General features: G+C 33.8%; 1 protein-coding gene across 4 annotated transcripts; it reads left to right on the top strand.

Annotated features, from left to right (window-relative positions):
- Positions 1-658: 658 nt before the first annotated feature.
- On the top strand, positions 659-14,127 carry LOC122004954 (WD repeat-containing protein 6-like). 4 transcript variants are annotated; one of them, XM_042559829.1, is made up of 22 exons: positions 659-857; positions 1,788-2,092; positions 2,163-2,256; positions 2,365-2,447; positions 3,322-3,542; positions 3,649-3,784; positions 4,599-4,681; positions 6,940-7,152; positions 7,630-7,638; positions 7,735-7,986; positions 8,069-8,243; positions 8,763-8,951; positions 9,030-9,236; positions 9,316-9,408; positions 10,059-10,255; positions 10,822-11,334; positions 11,426-11,506; positions 11,674-11,759; positions 12,072-12,707; positions 12,793-12,861; positions 13,371-13,524; positions 13,604-14,127. In XM_042559829.1, exons 1-22 carry the CDS (start codon positions 737-739, stop codon positions 13,689-13,691), a joined length of 4,005 nt encoding a protein of 1,334 aa, XP_042415763.1. In that variant the 5' UTR covers positions 659-736; the 3' UTR covers positions 13,692-14,127. The 4 variants fall into 4 exon arrangements, with proteins under 4 accessions (XP_042415763.1, XP_042415762.1, XP_042415764.1 ...); XM_042559830.1 differs by having other exon boundaries at positions 663-857; positions 1,788-1,861; positions 1,987-2,092; positions 7,630-7,986; XM_042559831.1 differs by having other exon boundaries at positions 804-857; positions 1,788-1,861; positions 1,926-2,092; positions 7,630-7,986.
- The last annotated feature ends 2,154 nt before the right edge of the window (positions 14,128-16,281 follow it).

Raw genomic sequence — 16,281 nt, forward strand, 5'->3', positions numbered from 1 at the left:
TATAATTTTATAGTTGTTATAATTATAATAATTATTATTTATAGGTGTAGTAGTTGTGGTTTATATTTGTAGCTAGCATAATATAGAAAATAATTTTAATAAAGAGGATAAATTCTTTTAGAAAATTTTAAAAAACTTTAAATAATATTTTTTTGGCATAAGATTTGATCATCATGAGTTACACTAGATAACAAAATGTAGATATTTGATATATTGTGCATATAACATCTTTAAAATTATCTAATATTCTTATTTTGGCAATTACTATTTTATAATTATTATAATCAGCCTCTTATTCAGAATTTAAATGAGAAATATAGGTGAGAGATAATAACTATATCATATAGTGAAAAATAATTAGATAATTATGCAGGGATAAACGTCCAGTTTGATTAAAAAAAATAAAAACATGATGTATGATGATGATTCTAAAATTAGATGGCCTCTTTTTAATTTGTCTAATTTTTCTATTTTTTATTATATACTTTTAAAATTTAAATTAAAAATAATACCCTCGACTCATTTGTCGGGGCCATGCGCCAGCTCATTTGCCGGGGCAACACTTGGGCCTGGTTAGGGCGACTGGAAAACGATCTTTTATAATGGAAAGATGGCCCATATTTAAGCCCATTGATAGTGCCATCAGAAAACGAAAGCACTTCCGCCTGCGCGTAAACCCTCGCGGCCGTGAAGTGAAGTTCAAATCTCACGAAGCCATCGATTGGTTATTGCGAAGATGGCTGGAGGCGAGCGGAGCTCATGGCGACTAAGGATCGGTCCTTACTTCGGAGAAGTTTCTGCTCTCTCATTCGTTCCTTTGCCTCGTCCCATGTCCCCCTTCCCCCTTCTTCTCGCTGGTAGTCATCTCTTCTTCTCTAGCTTTGTTCACTTCCAGTTTTCCTGTTTCTCAGTTGTTTCTTTAGAAATAAACTATTGTGTTGCCATGTGTTTGATAAATACTAATTATATGTATTTATAGATTTCATGTAAAAAACCTGACTAAATCAATGTAAATAATGATTTCTATCTAAATTTAGTCATAAGATTAAGTTTGCCATGGATCAAGTTATATTTTTTTAACACTATCCCTCAAGCTAGAAAGTACAAATACATACACTAGAAAAACAATCTCAATGCACATAATACATGAAAGTTCCATTAATGTGAACATCGAGCGGCAGCAAAAAGCAATTTTTTTGAATGGATGTCAGTTGTTTCTTCATTTGAATACGTGATGAAAACGACAATGAGAGGCACATGAGATGATTTAATATCAATCAATTTCTCCTTTCGAGTGGAAAGTAGATGATGGAGTAAAGGAAGCATAACGTCAGCATTAGCACACATGGTGTGCAACAAAGTACAAAGGAAGCAATGTGACTTGCTATGTCTATGATGTGTGATTTGGATGACATGTAAAGAGACATCCACTTGGCATGCGTCAGGAATGAGTTGAGGAAAAGAGAATCAAATGAACAATAGGGGTAGGCCATCAAACATTTCTTTAGGGGATTATCACGTTTAGAAAATACTAATAAAAAAAAGTAGCTTTGGTACCATGTTGGATAAAATTGTCATAGGTGCTGCGTGTCGTCCGAAGTATTTTCATTGTTGCTTGTCCATAGTCATAAGCTCCGGTATGTCATAAACCAAATTATATCTTCTATTTTTATCTGTTAGTTTTTGAAGTCACCTTCCTTTGTGCTTCGTGAATCCTTCTGTTTGTATCTTGTTCTTTCTTCGTCCCTCTCATGCTTACGTTTTGGGTCTTCATCTCTGTGGATCAGGAACTGGATCTGAGTTACTGGTTTACGATGTCAGATCGGCGAACCTTGTGGAGACCTTTCAGGTCTTCGAAGGGGTGCGTGTTCATGGAATCTCATTGCAATCTCCTGACAATAATGATGACCCTTTTTGTTCGGCAGCATTTTTCATTATTGCTATCTATGGAGAGCGGCGAGTTAAGCTATTTCGCTTGTGTATTAGATTGGGGTTGAATGATGGTGCTGGGTCCAATTTAGGAGTGAGATTGGAATTGATCCAGAGATTGCCAGGGTTTGATCACTGGGTCCTGGATGTCTGCTTCTTGAAGGTACTCTCACAGAGTGACTTTTTGGAGCATTATTCTTTTTCTTATCTGTTGTAACACGCGATCGATGCAGGAGGACAATGTTCTTGCAGTGGGCCTCAGTGATAATTCTGTAGCTTTGTGGAATCTTACTAGTTCTATTGTGGTCACCCGAGTGAAATCTTCAGGTTGATAAGAAAATTATTTACATTCTGTTGCAGTGGCCCTATTTTCTTTATCATTCTGTAATTATTTACATTAGAAATGTCTTATTGTTTTAATGTATGGACTTGCAGAGAGGTGTCTCTTGTATTCTATGAGACTGTGGGGAAACAGCATAAGGCTACTCATTATGGCATCTGGAACAATTTTTAATGAGGTTATTCCTCATGGATTTCATTTGATACTTTAAATGCTTTGTCTTTAAGAAGATTGGTAGATCACATCAGTAGATATCTTGTACGCTTTAATTGTGATCATGCACAAACTGTTCTTAGTTTTTTTGTTTATTTGATACTGGAATTAGTTATGGATCATTGTTTAAACATTTGTGCTCATTGAATTGTATATCTATGGTGGTGATATACTGAGAAGAAAATTATTTCTTAATTTGCTGTTAGTTAAATATATTAAGCATTTAGCTTATGCCTTTAATATGAACATTGATCCCTGGATATGTTATTGTGTTTTCTCATTCTTGATGCAGGTTTAAGATGTTGTGTGGAATGCTTCGCTGTATCTTTATTTAGCCTTTTAGGTTTTTGGGTAGCTTCTTCTCTAAATCGACCAGCCTTGTTCATAAAGCATCTACCTGTTTATGAGGCTTAACATTGAGTGGCCAACATTTTGTAAAACTTGGTTTTCTTTTATTTTCTTTCTTTAGTTTTTCCATTGAAGCATTTGATATTTCTTTAACTTTTGGGCCATTAACCTAGTTGATCACTTAATGTAGAGCTTTCATGACTGAGAAGGTGAGAGTGAATCTTTAAGAATAAGATCCCAGTTTTTACACTTTTATAATGCAACTAAACAACATTAATCTACGGTTGTGTCCTTGAGTTCTTAATTGTTTGTACTATGATTATTTATTTTCTTTGTGAAAATATTTATAGTGAAGTTATGCTATGCCTTCAATGACATTATGTGACTCTCATAGAAAATGTTTTGACGATTTTGGTTCAGTGCAATTTAGCTTGTGTTATGTTACAGAAAGATGTCAACAGTTGATGATTGGAAGTGTTATGCTCAAACAGATAATCATTTGGAAGTTAATTCATGAAAGACCTCATCCTTCATCCAATCAATTGAAGGAGCACATTGGTTCCAACTCATCCAGTGCAATGGATGCTCATATTGATAGTGTGAACTATGTAGCTTATCATTTGAATAAACTAATTGGGCATGAAGGATCAATATTTCGAATGAGTTGGTCATCCGATGGAACAAGGCTGATGTCTGTTTCTGATGATCGCAGGTGGGTTAGATGCCTTTCTGTTTCTGTATGATAAAGTTTTAACTGCTGCCTTAGGTCTGTAACCTTCAGAAATTAAGTGCTTTGTTTGGCTTCACTCATAGGGCAGTGCTCGTATCTGGCTAATTGATTGTCAAAAGCAAGAATTTGACAATCTTGTGCAGACTCTGGGTAATTATGTTTCATCTGATCTCACATTGTTCGGGCATAATGCTAGAATCTGGGACTGCTATATATCTCATTCTGTAAGCTCTCTTTCAGTATAACCTGATTTATTATGTTTATGATATCATCCTTTAATCTTAAACTATATTATTATTAAAGTTCATAATTAATGCCTGATATATCTGGGATAATTAATCTGGGCATTCTCTATGATGCTCTGCTGATGAAACTGGAAATATATATTAGTATTTCTTGCTTCTTATTAGATATCTTGCTGTGTTAACCAGATCTGGCTACTTTTGTCCTTTTGTTCTGTACCAGAATGTGTAATTCTTTTTAACAACACTATGTATGCCTAAAACATGTATACATTGCTAATGTAGTCTATCCAATTTTTTTCTCTGTCCTGAGTTTAATTCAACTCAATATGTTGCTTTTCCTAATATATATGTTTAAATAGCCATTCTTGTAATCTCTAGGGAAGCTCTGGTGATTACCTGACAGTAGAGTGCATGTAAGAATTCTTGCTAGCAAATTCTACTTCCATTTTTAGATTATTGGGAGCCATGTGCATAATGAAGTTCACTGATTGTCATAAATTTAATTTAGCAATTTGAAATATCACTCTTAGGAAAAGGATTAGAACTTGTGGTAGGTGCAAATTGATAGGGGGAGGATTAACATAATGTGTTTGAAATAAAATGGCTGACAAAATAGGCTAGAGAAATATGTAGAGTAACATTTTAAATGTGGTTAGTTAGAGAAGTTAAAAATCAAAACAATTGGTGGTGTCGTTTAAAATGTGGTTTGAGAAGTTTAAAATGTGGTAATTGTTTGACCATAAGGCTTGTTGTTGTTGTTGCTTTCTTTAATTATTTCATGTTATCCATTTAGGTAGCAATTACAGCTGGCGAAGATTGTTCATGTCGAGTTTGGGCAACAAGTGGGGATCAATTATTGATGTTAAAGGAACACATGTAAGTGTTGATAACATTTTATCCCATTTAAGGATCAAAATAATTGTAATATGCAAACTCATTGTGTTTTAGTTTGATTAATTTTACCAATCAAATGCTAATTTTTTCCTTCTGTATATTAATGTTCCTAAACCATTATGATAGAATTCCTAGACAATTATTGTGGCAAGTTTTAGAGGAAAAATAAATATATTAATGTTCAATTCTAAGTCTCTATTTTTTAATATGGCATTGAATGAATTATTTAGTAAGCATTTTTATTTTGTTCTTTCCATTTTTTAAAAAAATAAGTTTTTCTTACCAGTTTTGATTCTTTCAATATGATATAATATAGTTGTGAAAAGTGCGTGCTTAGTTGAACCTAGGCGTAAGGCACAACTAGGCACGCCATTAGTGCCTAGGCTGTGACTAGAGACAATACTTGAATGAAGCGCGCTTAAGCACACACCTTTTGAGAGGATAAGGTGTGATTTTCCTCGCCTTATTGATTTTTTTATAAAAAAATTAAAGCCCAACCCATACCTTTAATTTACCTTTTAAATTAATTAGGCTGCATTAACTTACATGCATGTGACATATTTTTCTTGCGTGACTCTTCCTTTCCCCTAGAAAATGAACATCAATCTCCCTTAATCCCTTGCAAACTTATTTATTTTCTCTCTGCGTGACTCTTCCTCTCCCCTAAAATGTCAGCATCAACCTCCCCGCCCCTCCCCTCCCCTCCCACTTATTTCATTGATTTTTAATGCGGTGCTGAATTTCAAAAATCAGCACTCGGTTGAAATGCAGCTGGTTTACGGGAGGGGTAAAATGGGAAACCGATGAAGATTCAACTAGATATAAATCTGGAATATCCTGCGATGATAATAATGATATGATTGAGGAATATTTTGAAGATTTTAATTAGATATGTGAACTTTGTTTTTTCTTTAATTCCAAGTTCTAAAATTCGCTAGCGCTAGTCGGACGTCATACCAGCACCTAGCGCTTAGGTCGATTAAGTGGGGACGAGGCATCGCTGGATGGATTCTATTGTATCAGCATAAATTACATAATAAATCACATTCTATAACTCCAACACAATAACATCAAATTTAAAATGAATTTAAAATTACACAATTAATAAAATATCATAAATTTATTCTACTTCTCTATAATTTTCAACAATTTGTTTTTCATCGGACACAAACTCAATATCATCATTGTGATCCTCCTCCTCTTCTATGGATGCAAAATCATCCTCATGAAGTTCTCTCACTCTAGAGCTTTTTTGAGGTTGTCTGATGAAATAATGTTTCCAAAGGATGAGGCTTTGGCCAACCTTTAATTGCTTCCAAGTCACTCAGTTGAGGAAAGATTAGACAACAAATTTTTCTTCAAATCGATTTCTTTAGCCTTTTAACTCTTTGATTTCTCATAAATGTGGGCTTCTTCATTCGCTCTGATTTCTCCAGCTCTGGTTCGTCAGTACGATGACGATGAAGTTTGGTGCTAGCCGCTAGGGCAAGCAAACAAATCGATTTTCTTGTTGGACCAAAGTTTAGGGCTTGTAAAACTTAAGGCCCACAAAAAAGTTACATTTCAGTTTTTTTTTTTATTTAAATTGGGTTTAAATTTAAAAGCCCAAACTAAAAAAAATCATGAAAACCTACACTATTTCTGCGGTGCCTAGACAATTTGACTGATTAGTCGACGCCTAGGGCTGTCTAATCCCACCTAGGCATCAAGGCCGCATAGGCTGGCCGACTAGCATGCTTTCGGTGCGGTTGGTTGGCACCTAGCGCCTAGGCGGTCACCTAGGCTGATTTTTAAAACACTGCTTTAATTTGAAGTTTAATTTTGATTATGAAAGTAAACTATTTCAATATTTGAATGTTAGTGAATTGTATATTTACATTGTTGTTTAATAGTTTGTGAAATATTTGAATTTTGTTAGTGGAATAATTTGGTAGAAATTCCCTATATATGTTTGAATTGTAAAAATTTATATCCAAAGCGCCTTACTTCGATGCACCTCACCTTGCGCCTAGCACCTCAGGCCCCACAACACCTATGCGCTTTTGGGTGCCTCATGCCTTAAATAACTGTGCCAGTACTTAGGTTTTCTAAATTTTCAATATCAATACCAATCCCGATATTGTCACCCATGATCAAAAGTGATTTAGGAAATTTGCATGTTGCTACTGATATTTTTTTTGGCATAGAGTTAACCACATGAAATACTTGGGAACAATAGAAGTTTTACTATGATGATGCAGTGGTAGAGGCATATGGCGTTGTTTGTATGATCCAGATTCTTCACTTCTGGTAAGTGCGGGATTTGATTCTGCAGTCAAAGTGCATCAAATTACTTCCTCTTCTTCTAAGGAGGCAAGAGAACAATATGGCATATCAGACAATTTGATGGATCAGAGAGAGAATTTCCAAATTTGTATTCCTAAATTAGCAAACCAGCTTTCTCTGATGGACAGGTAAGTTTTCTGAATATTTCTTATTCCATCTATGCAGTTATTTAATTTTTGAGCTTTTCATATTCCAAAGTTATTGTAAGATTTTTATTGGCAGTTCAGAAATATTTTGTCTTCCCTTGCTTAATCATTTTGATGGTGTTTCTGATGCAAGTTCTCCAACCTCATTATTGTATGTCAGACATTGGGTAGGTCGGTAGGAAATGGTCAATATTTTTCTTGCTTTACCATTTTGAGCATCTATTTTAGTTGACTTATATTTCTCAATGATGGAATGACTCTGATTCCATGTAAAATCTATTCTTAGTGAGGGTTGTTTTTGTATTTAAGAATGTAGAAAAAGGCCTCACTTTGATATATGGACTAAAAGGGTGGAATTCCTTCCTTTCCTCTTTTCCTCTTCTTACTCTCCTTAACACCCTGCATCAGATATGAAAGATGTGGTTCTTCTGTATAATTCCAGTTATATTGATGTTGCAGCAAAAGCGAGTATGTAAGATGCATACAGTTTACTCAGGAGAATTCTCTTTATATTGCAAGCAATAATGGATATTTATATCATGTTGAATTGTCTAATCCTGGAAGGATAACCCGGACTGAACTTATCCAACTAAGAGAATCACAGATTATTTGTATGGATATATTGCCCATGAAGACTTCAGAGTCATCTTTGAACCTGGATGATATTGTTGCAATTGGAGATGGAAATGGGAAAGTGACAGTTGTTGGGGTTAATAATCGAGGCGTTACTCCTTCAGCCTCGTTCTCTTTTAATTGGTCAGCAGAAAAGGAGAGACAATTATTAGGTGTCCACTGGTGCAGATCATTGGGTAGTAGGTAAGGATAATTGATTTTTCATTATCCTATTTGCTACTAATTTGTTCCATATTTCCTCAAATATGTGCATTGCATCATGCAGCTATCTCTTTACATCAGATCCTCGGGGTATCCTGAGGATGTGGAAAATCGAAAAGGCTGCTTTAGAATCTGACATCCATGTTACCAGCATAGATTACAATGCATTACTTCTTGCAGTGTTTACTTCAAGTTTCAGACATCGAATCATGTGTATCGATGCCTCACGTAAAGAGGAGGTAATGGTTGAGAGAATATTTTCTCATTATGGTTTCAAATATTGATACTGGTTTGATATAAGCAAATCTATGCTCTGATCCAATACCCACACATGTACCACTTGCCATAAGCATTTCTGAGAATAGGCAAGTAATATTTGATAGAATCTGTGACTTTGAATGCCCATTCACAATTTATTGCATTTGACGTTAATAAAAATATTCATAAAATTCATATTTTTTAAATTTTACGTAGATAAACAGTATATGGACTTTATTGAGATCTGCTACACTGAGATAAACTAAGGCTTTGAGAACTATTGTTTTCTTATGTGCCAAACAATTTCCATGACACATAAGAACAATCGCTTTCTTGTGATCTTGATTCCTAAGTATTGAACTATTGATCCCTTGAACTATCTTTTGATTGATCGTCCAGTGAGTCTAGCTTTTAACTTAACTATATTATTTGAATATTGATGAAAAATTAGTACAAATTATTGTGTTGATTAATTCATTGAGTCCTTAATTGTTCTGTAGGTTCTTATATGCGGTGATAAGCGTGGGAATATTATTCTCTTTCCTTTGGTGGATGAATTGATGGTAGAAAAACGCACAGAAATAATAGTCATCTCTCCTGGTGATCAATTTAAAGGTGCACATGGCATATCTAGTGTCACTAGTATCTGCATTGTCAGTTCACAATTGAATGATGCTGACATTCAAACGGTATGACCATGATTAGTTACAGTAATCATATTACAAAGATGACTGATTATTGCTAACTTCTTTTTTCTATTATTATAGACTGGGGCAGATGGATGCATTTGTTATTTCCAGTATAGTAAAATCCTAAGGAAAATTGAATTTATTGGGATGAATCAAGTGAAAGATCTTAGTATGATTCAGTCAGTCTTTTCAAGTGCAACCTCTGGGGACACAAAATTCAACAAATACGCAATTGGTTTTACATCCGTGGATTTTATAATGTGGGATATGACAAATGAAACTAAGGTACTTTTATCTGGTTTTGTCACATTACAGTCTTGTTAGAAACCATTCAATTAATGAGTAATGGCTCATGTATCTGCAGACAATCAAAATTCCTTGCGGAGGGTGGCGCAGGCCATTTTCTTTTCATTTTGGGGACGTTCCAGAACACCAAAATTGTTTTGCTTATGTGAAGGTATTATGAGATCATGTTCTCCTTGTATACTTATTAAAAAATGTAACAAAAACTGGGTTGAATGGCATAGCAGTACTGTAAAGCTCATTAGGCCCTTATGATAACAAAATGTCAAGCTTAGGGGATATTTTTACATTAATCTAACCTAGTGGGCATTTTGAAAATTATTGAGAATTTTTGGCGGAATATAGGTACAGCTGGTGAATGATTTTGATATACAATCTCAAGACTATTAGAAGACATAATTCAATTAATGACCATTTCTAAGGGATCATCACTATCAGCTGTTCTTTGTTTCATTTACCCTAGTAGATTTGGAAAATGACTCTACGCTGGCATGAATGGAGTGTAAGGGAACCAACTCTTGGTTCTAATGCTGATGGCTATTTGAGGTAAATAAATTGTATGACCACTGGATTTTAAATGATTTCTAAAAAATGTTGAATAAAAATTAGGAATTAGCTAATAGTAATACATGCAAAGTAGAAACCTAATATTATCTAGTGAAGTCTGTATAATTTTTCATGGGTTCAGTGCATAGTGAAAGTATGAAATATGTTATAGCTGTCATTGTTAAATGTTTTGTTAAGATCTTTTCCATGATTTGGGTAATTGAAAATTTATTCATTTGAGTCATTCTCCTTTTTCAGGATCACATTGTTCATGTTCATAGGGTTTGGGTGGTTGCTAAAGAAAAATTATTTCCCAAGGTCTTGCATATGCAATACCATGGGAGAGAGATACACTCATTATCTTTCATTTCAGCTGTGCACCTATCAACACTCAATAAGGGTGGTCATTCATGGATTGCAACAGGCTGTGAAGATGGAAGTTTGCGGCTGGCCAGGTTTTGTACATAATTATGTATTTGTTCCCTAAATGGATTAACAACCTTGACTGTGATTTGTTTCAATTTCTTGTTGTGGTTTTTAATTATAATAGTGTTGTCTTGAAGTTTCTTCAAATTTGTAAATAATATGTACTGGAGGAACCCCATTTAATTTGAATAACATCATTTCTTTCTTATAATATGATGTTAGTTTCTTCACTCCCAACCCTCTTTTTTTTCTTCCCCTGCTTTTTAGAAGATTAAGGGCGAATACAACTACTCTCTTTAGTAGTCACTGCTCTTCCCTAAAAACAGTTTTGTTTCATGATAATAAATTTACATCTTGTTCAAACTCTCCAAATTAGCCAGGCATTCATGGTAATGAATTTGTGTCATATGAATGATTTGTTGGATTTGGGATTGAGGATTTGACTTTATATTTTTTTTTAGGCCCAGTAGGAAACGTAGATTCAGTTCATTAACAAATTTCATAGTTTTCCCCTCTAGTTGGGAAGTTTTAGCGACTTTAATCAACACAAAAGGTTGTGGTTAATCTATTTGGATAATTCTTGAAAATGATGCAGGTACTCGTCTATCAAAGCTGGAAGATGGTCTGAGTCAATATTGCTGGGTGAGCATGTAGGAGGGTCAGCTGTGAGGTCTATATGCTTCATCCCAAAGATATATACCTTCAAAATTCCAATGTCCAGTACCTCTAACAAAGATACACATCGCATTTCAAATGATTCCAGTGAAGACCAACTTTTATTGATTTCAGTTGGTTCCAAGCAAGTTCTGACTTCTTGGATCTTACAGAGTAGCAGTGCACAAAACAAAAATTCTGATTATACATCAGATCCGTCCAAAACTGAGTTATCATCAATATCTTTTCGGTGGTTCTCCACTCAGCTGCCCTCAAAGTTTGCTAGTCGTCAAAAGGGTTTGGAGAAGTTATTCAAAACATCTGAAGAAAGTAATCATTTAACCACTGAGTGTGATCAGATTTCAACATTAAACTCCACTTTTGTGGATCAGATGGATAATGACTGGAGATACCTGGCTGTTACTGCTTTTCTTTTGAAACCTGTAGATAGTAGGTGAGCTGAAATATTCAGTTTTGAATGGATCCTGTAACAGATTTTTGATTCATATGCTTTAAGCTTATTCAGACCTTACTGTCTCAAACAGGACTACAATATGCTTTATAGTGGTTGCTTGTTCAGATGCAACCCTCATGTTGAAGGCTCTTCTTTTGCCTTATCGATTATGGTATGTAGTTTTAACCAAGTGCATTTTTCCTTTTCTAACTGTTGCATGGTAAATTTTGGTTATGACATTTGGAAGATGTTCTTGGTAACACTTCTGTTGACTCACCATGTGCTCCCTTTTCTCGTTTTCAGTGTGATAATGCCTGTTTTTAATGACACATTTTTCAGGTTTGATGTAGCTTTACTTGTTCCAGTAAAATCTCCTGTTTTATCTCTGCAGCACATTGTTGTTCCTTGGGATTCCTGCTCCAAAGGTGATGATTTAGCTTAGTATTCGTTTTGAGTTTTGCATGGTTTGTAGCTTTTGATGTGGTTCTCTTTTTTACTATGTTCAGAAGCCAATATATGAACAGAAAACAAGTGAAAATTTGCCTGAAAAGCAACAAAAAAAAAAAATCCTTTTATGCCTTCTATTAGACTATTATATTCTCTTCCTGGTACAAAAAAAAGATTTGATGAACAATTTAATTTAGTAATTTATTTTAGTACTTTAACAAAAGAAATTAGTAAGGTGTTGCTATTAACTGTTTCTTGACTTCTGGTATTGAAACTACATTTTTTGGCAGATGCTGCTCCAATTGGAAATGCATATCTCCTTATAAGTGGATCAACTGATGGAAGCATTACTTTCTGGGATCTCACTGAAGTAGTTGAATCCTTTGTGCAAACAGTGCTGGATGTTCAACCACAGATGTTCATTGATTGTCAGAGAAGACCTAAAACTGGAAGAGGAAGCCAAGGTGGAAGAAGGTGGAAATCATTGAGTAATGCATCTCCTGGGAATACATTTAGCAATTCAAATGGCATAAAACAAGGCGCTGATATGGTTTGTTCTGAAAATGAATTTGCAAATTTATCTACTATGGATAGTGATCAGATACACACTCCATCTAGCACACAGCTAATTGATGTTCCAAAAGGGCCTTCAAATATCTTTTCGAATTTATGTGAAATACATCCCTCATGTGTTTTAAGTTCACTACACCAGTCAGGTGTCAACTGTTTAAATGTTGCAGAAATAAAGAAATGCCAGTACTCAAAATCTGAGATTACTTACTGTGTTTTAAGTGGTGGGGATGATCAATCTCTACACTTGCTAGTCTTTGGCTTGCAAGTGGAACCAACCAATCAGGATGCTGGAGATAATCAGTGTACTGCTAGACAGAATTATATAGACGATGGGGATCATAATCGAAGAGATGGTATATCTGTTCTCCCTGTTTTGGCATACCATAAACACACATAAATATCTTGCATGATGCAATTGTTCTGGCCATTTTGACGCAGGCAAAAGGTACAAGCTCAATGTGCTTTCCCAAAATAGCATTTTATCAGCACACAACTCAGCAGTTAAAGGTAATTCCTTAATCTCATTTATGTTATCTGGGGAAGGATGTTCAAAAGTATGACACGACTACCAAAATTCTTGTCATTTGCTGATCAAAGAATCTGTTCACTAGCTATAGACACAAGAAGTTTACGTAGGTGTCTTTTACACGGACAAGCTTACAGATTCTTCCTGTATTTTTCTTCATTCATCTATTGCTATACAATTGTAAAATTTTGTGATATTGTTATTGGAATTACACTGCTTCAACCTGGAACAGATTAGGGTTTTCAACCGACAGTTGATTTTGTTAGGACAAGAAATCTTGGGACTAAACTCTGTACCAGCCTAAATTGACAAGATATACCAGATGTATCTAATGTTTTCGGGTTATTATATTTGTCTACTGTTATCAGTGGCCAGAGTGTCTGGCTTTCATTTTAAGAACACAATCCACTTCTGAATAGTATGTTTTAGTTTCACTGAATTATTACTTCTTTTTTTTTTTTTTTGCCAATGTTTTATTTTTGCCTCCCAGGTGTTTGGACTGATGGCACATGGGCATTCACCACGGGCCTTGATCAACGAATTAGGTGTTGGCAGATAGACCCGTTGTTCAGGTTGAGTGAACATTCAAATGTTATCATCAGTGTACCAGAGCCAGAAACACTTGATGCAATCATCCATGACAGGTTCAGCCACCATTTACATTTGCTTTATGATTTATAAACTTATTGTTCAATCCAATATCTGTTTTGTTCGCCTTACCAGTGGAGGGAACAGTTGGTATCAAATTGCAGTAGCAGGAAGAGGCATGCAAATGGTGGAGTTCAAATCTATTGCTGGTGATGATGAATGAAATGTTTGGCTTACACCTCTGCTAGCGTTAGCGGTTTCCAGATCTCTTCTCAAACTCCCGCTTGTCATTGTAAGCGACAGTGGACAAAAAACTCCCCAGTAATTTATTTTAACAAGATTAAGTCAGGAGGTGCCAGACACACAAGGTGGCCGAATTTAGTATGAAGAACAAAAGCGAATATAACCTCAACTCAAATTGAATACTAACATTTGGCATATAAGAATGAAATTGGAGAAGCAGATTTATAGGCTGATAATTCGTAGAGGTAAGAACAGCCATTTGTGACCTCTGTTTTGTGAAGAGAATGATGAAAACTCTTGATGGGGGCAAGATTTGTCCGCTGCCCCTAAAAGGCAAAAGTTGTATCCAAAAACTTATCTTTTGTTGACTTAAATATTTAAATCCATCTCCAATTCACCTGTTGTGTTTGATTCAACATGTTTGATCAATTATGATAAGTTTTACTGCTTTTGCGTTAAAGCATTTATTCAGGACTCATTTTGATTATGGACACCCTTTTAGTTTGCGACATATTAAGAAATCAAGAAGTATGGCCGGCTCAAGGCATAGGTCATTAAGACCTATGCCTAAGGTCCTTATTATATTGGAGTCCATAAATTTTACATATATATATCTGTATAAATTAAATATAAATATTATTTTAAAAACATATGAGTTTGGATATTAAATATTTAAAATATTTAAATTTTTTATAGATTAAATTTGGATTTTTTTTTTACTTGTATTAGATGTAATTGATAATTTTAATTTTCTACTAGTAAAATTAGATTTGTTTGATAATTTATTTTTATTTTTTTAATTAAAATTTAATTAGTAATTTTAAATTTTTTACTTATAAAACTTTAATTTATTAATCAAAATTAAATTTTGTTATTAAATTAAAAATATTTATTGATTATATTTAATTAATATTTTTTCATAAAAATATTTTTAAAGTCAAAAGCATATTTAATATTATAGTATTATTTCTTTCTTAAATTTTATTTTTCTTTTATTTTTTTTTAATAATTCATCATTCATATTTTCTAGCTAAATAAATTTTATTAATAATTTATCAAAATTAAAATTGATAAAAAGACAATTTAGTTCACAAAACTCCTTTCAATATAGGATTATGAGGAAGAGTACCTCGTAATCGAACCTATTTCCTTTAGGTCACACATAATTTTATCATTGTGTCCTTTCTTTGAAATTAAAAATGATTGTTATTTTTTTAAAAAAATTGTAATTAAAATGTATATTAATAGTATTACCATAATTTATTACTTGTTTCTAAATTAATTAATATAATTTTTTTTTATTTTTAAATTTCACTAATAATAAAAAAAAGTAAGGTTTGACATAAGATAAAGTTATTATTAGGTGACTTAATTGGTCATTGTTTTCAATTGTATAAATAATCATCGGCAATATATAAAATTGTCTTTTTAAATTTTACTAATAAAATTAAATGTCGCTAGGGCTGTAAATGAACCAAGCGTTCGTGAACAAGCTTGGTGTTCGGCTTGGTAAGAGCTTGTTTATGTTCGTTCAATATACATTAGATTAATTAAACAAACAAGCTTGAACACATATGTTCAGCTTGTTAACGTTCGTGAACAATGTTCACGAATAATATTTATTAATAATTTTTTTTTCAATATGCTAAATAAATAATAAAATAAAATAAAAAAATTTAAATTATTAATCTTAATAACCAATCAAACAATTAAAAGTTTCAAACAATCAAACAAACAAGCTCATAAAAAAAATAAACCAAGCCAAGTTTGAATATTCATTTCAAAAATTTGGTTCATTTTAAGCTCAGCTCGGCTCGGTTATCTTATAAAACAAGTTTGAACACCCCAAAGCTCGGCTCGGCTTGTTTACAACCCTAAATGTCGCCCCCGGGACATGGTTGAGTTGACTAATACGAGATATATATTGTTACAATGGACAACGTGTCGAATCTTGGCAAAATCAAGAAAAATACTTTCCTCGCAGTGACCAACTGCAGCTTGATCATAGGGTTTCGTGTTGGACTGTTAGGATGATAAATTTCACCTTTTACTTTAACAAATAAAATTAAATATTTCTAATAATATTTACTTAAAAAATATTAAATTTTTTTTTTCACCTAGGGTCTCAAAAATAGTTGAGACGGCCATGACAAAATGCCCACCAACCATTGGGGGATTAAAACATCCATGAATGTCCCTTTTGCTCTTTGTTATAGGGCAACGACATGCCAAATAACATGTTAAAAACAAAAGAATATTATTATAGCACCATGCTCGTGTAATCTACTAAACAACGATAAGTAGTAGACTACGAAAAAAATGGTGCTGCACTACACTACACCGGTGAATACAAAGCAAGAAATTATTCAAATCTGGTAGGGCAAAGAGTTGATTGCATCAACTGTGAGTTAGCATTATCTTTCAGAATAAAAAAGATTTCCACAAAATCGCAATGAGTACTCCTTTTATAGACCAATTCCTAATTTCTTTGGCACCTTATCAGAGGGAAGCCTGAATCGCCCAATCAAATCGCCGACTAAAAAATTTATCAAAGTATAGCAAAAATCTTT

Source organism: Zingiber officinale, chromosome 7B (assembly GCF_018446385.1).
Source record: "Zingiber officinale cultivar Zhangliang chromosome 7B, Zo_v1.1, whole genome shotgun sequence".
In the NCBI taxonomy this organism is placed as follows: Eukaryota; Viridiplantae; Streptophyta; class Magnoliopsida; order Zingiberales; family Zingiberaceae; genus Zingiber; species Zingiber officinale.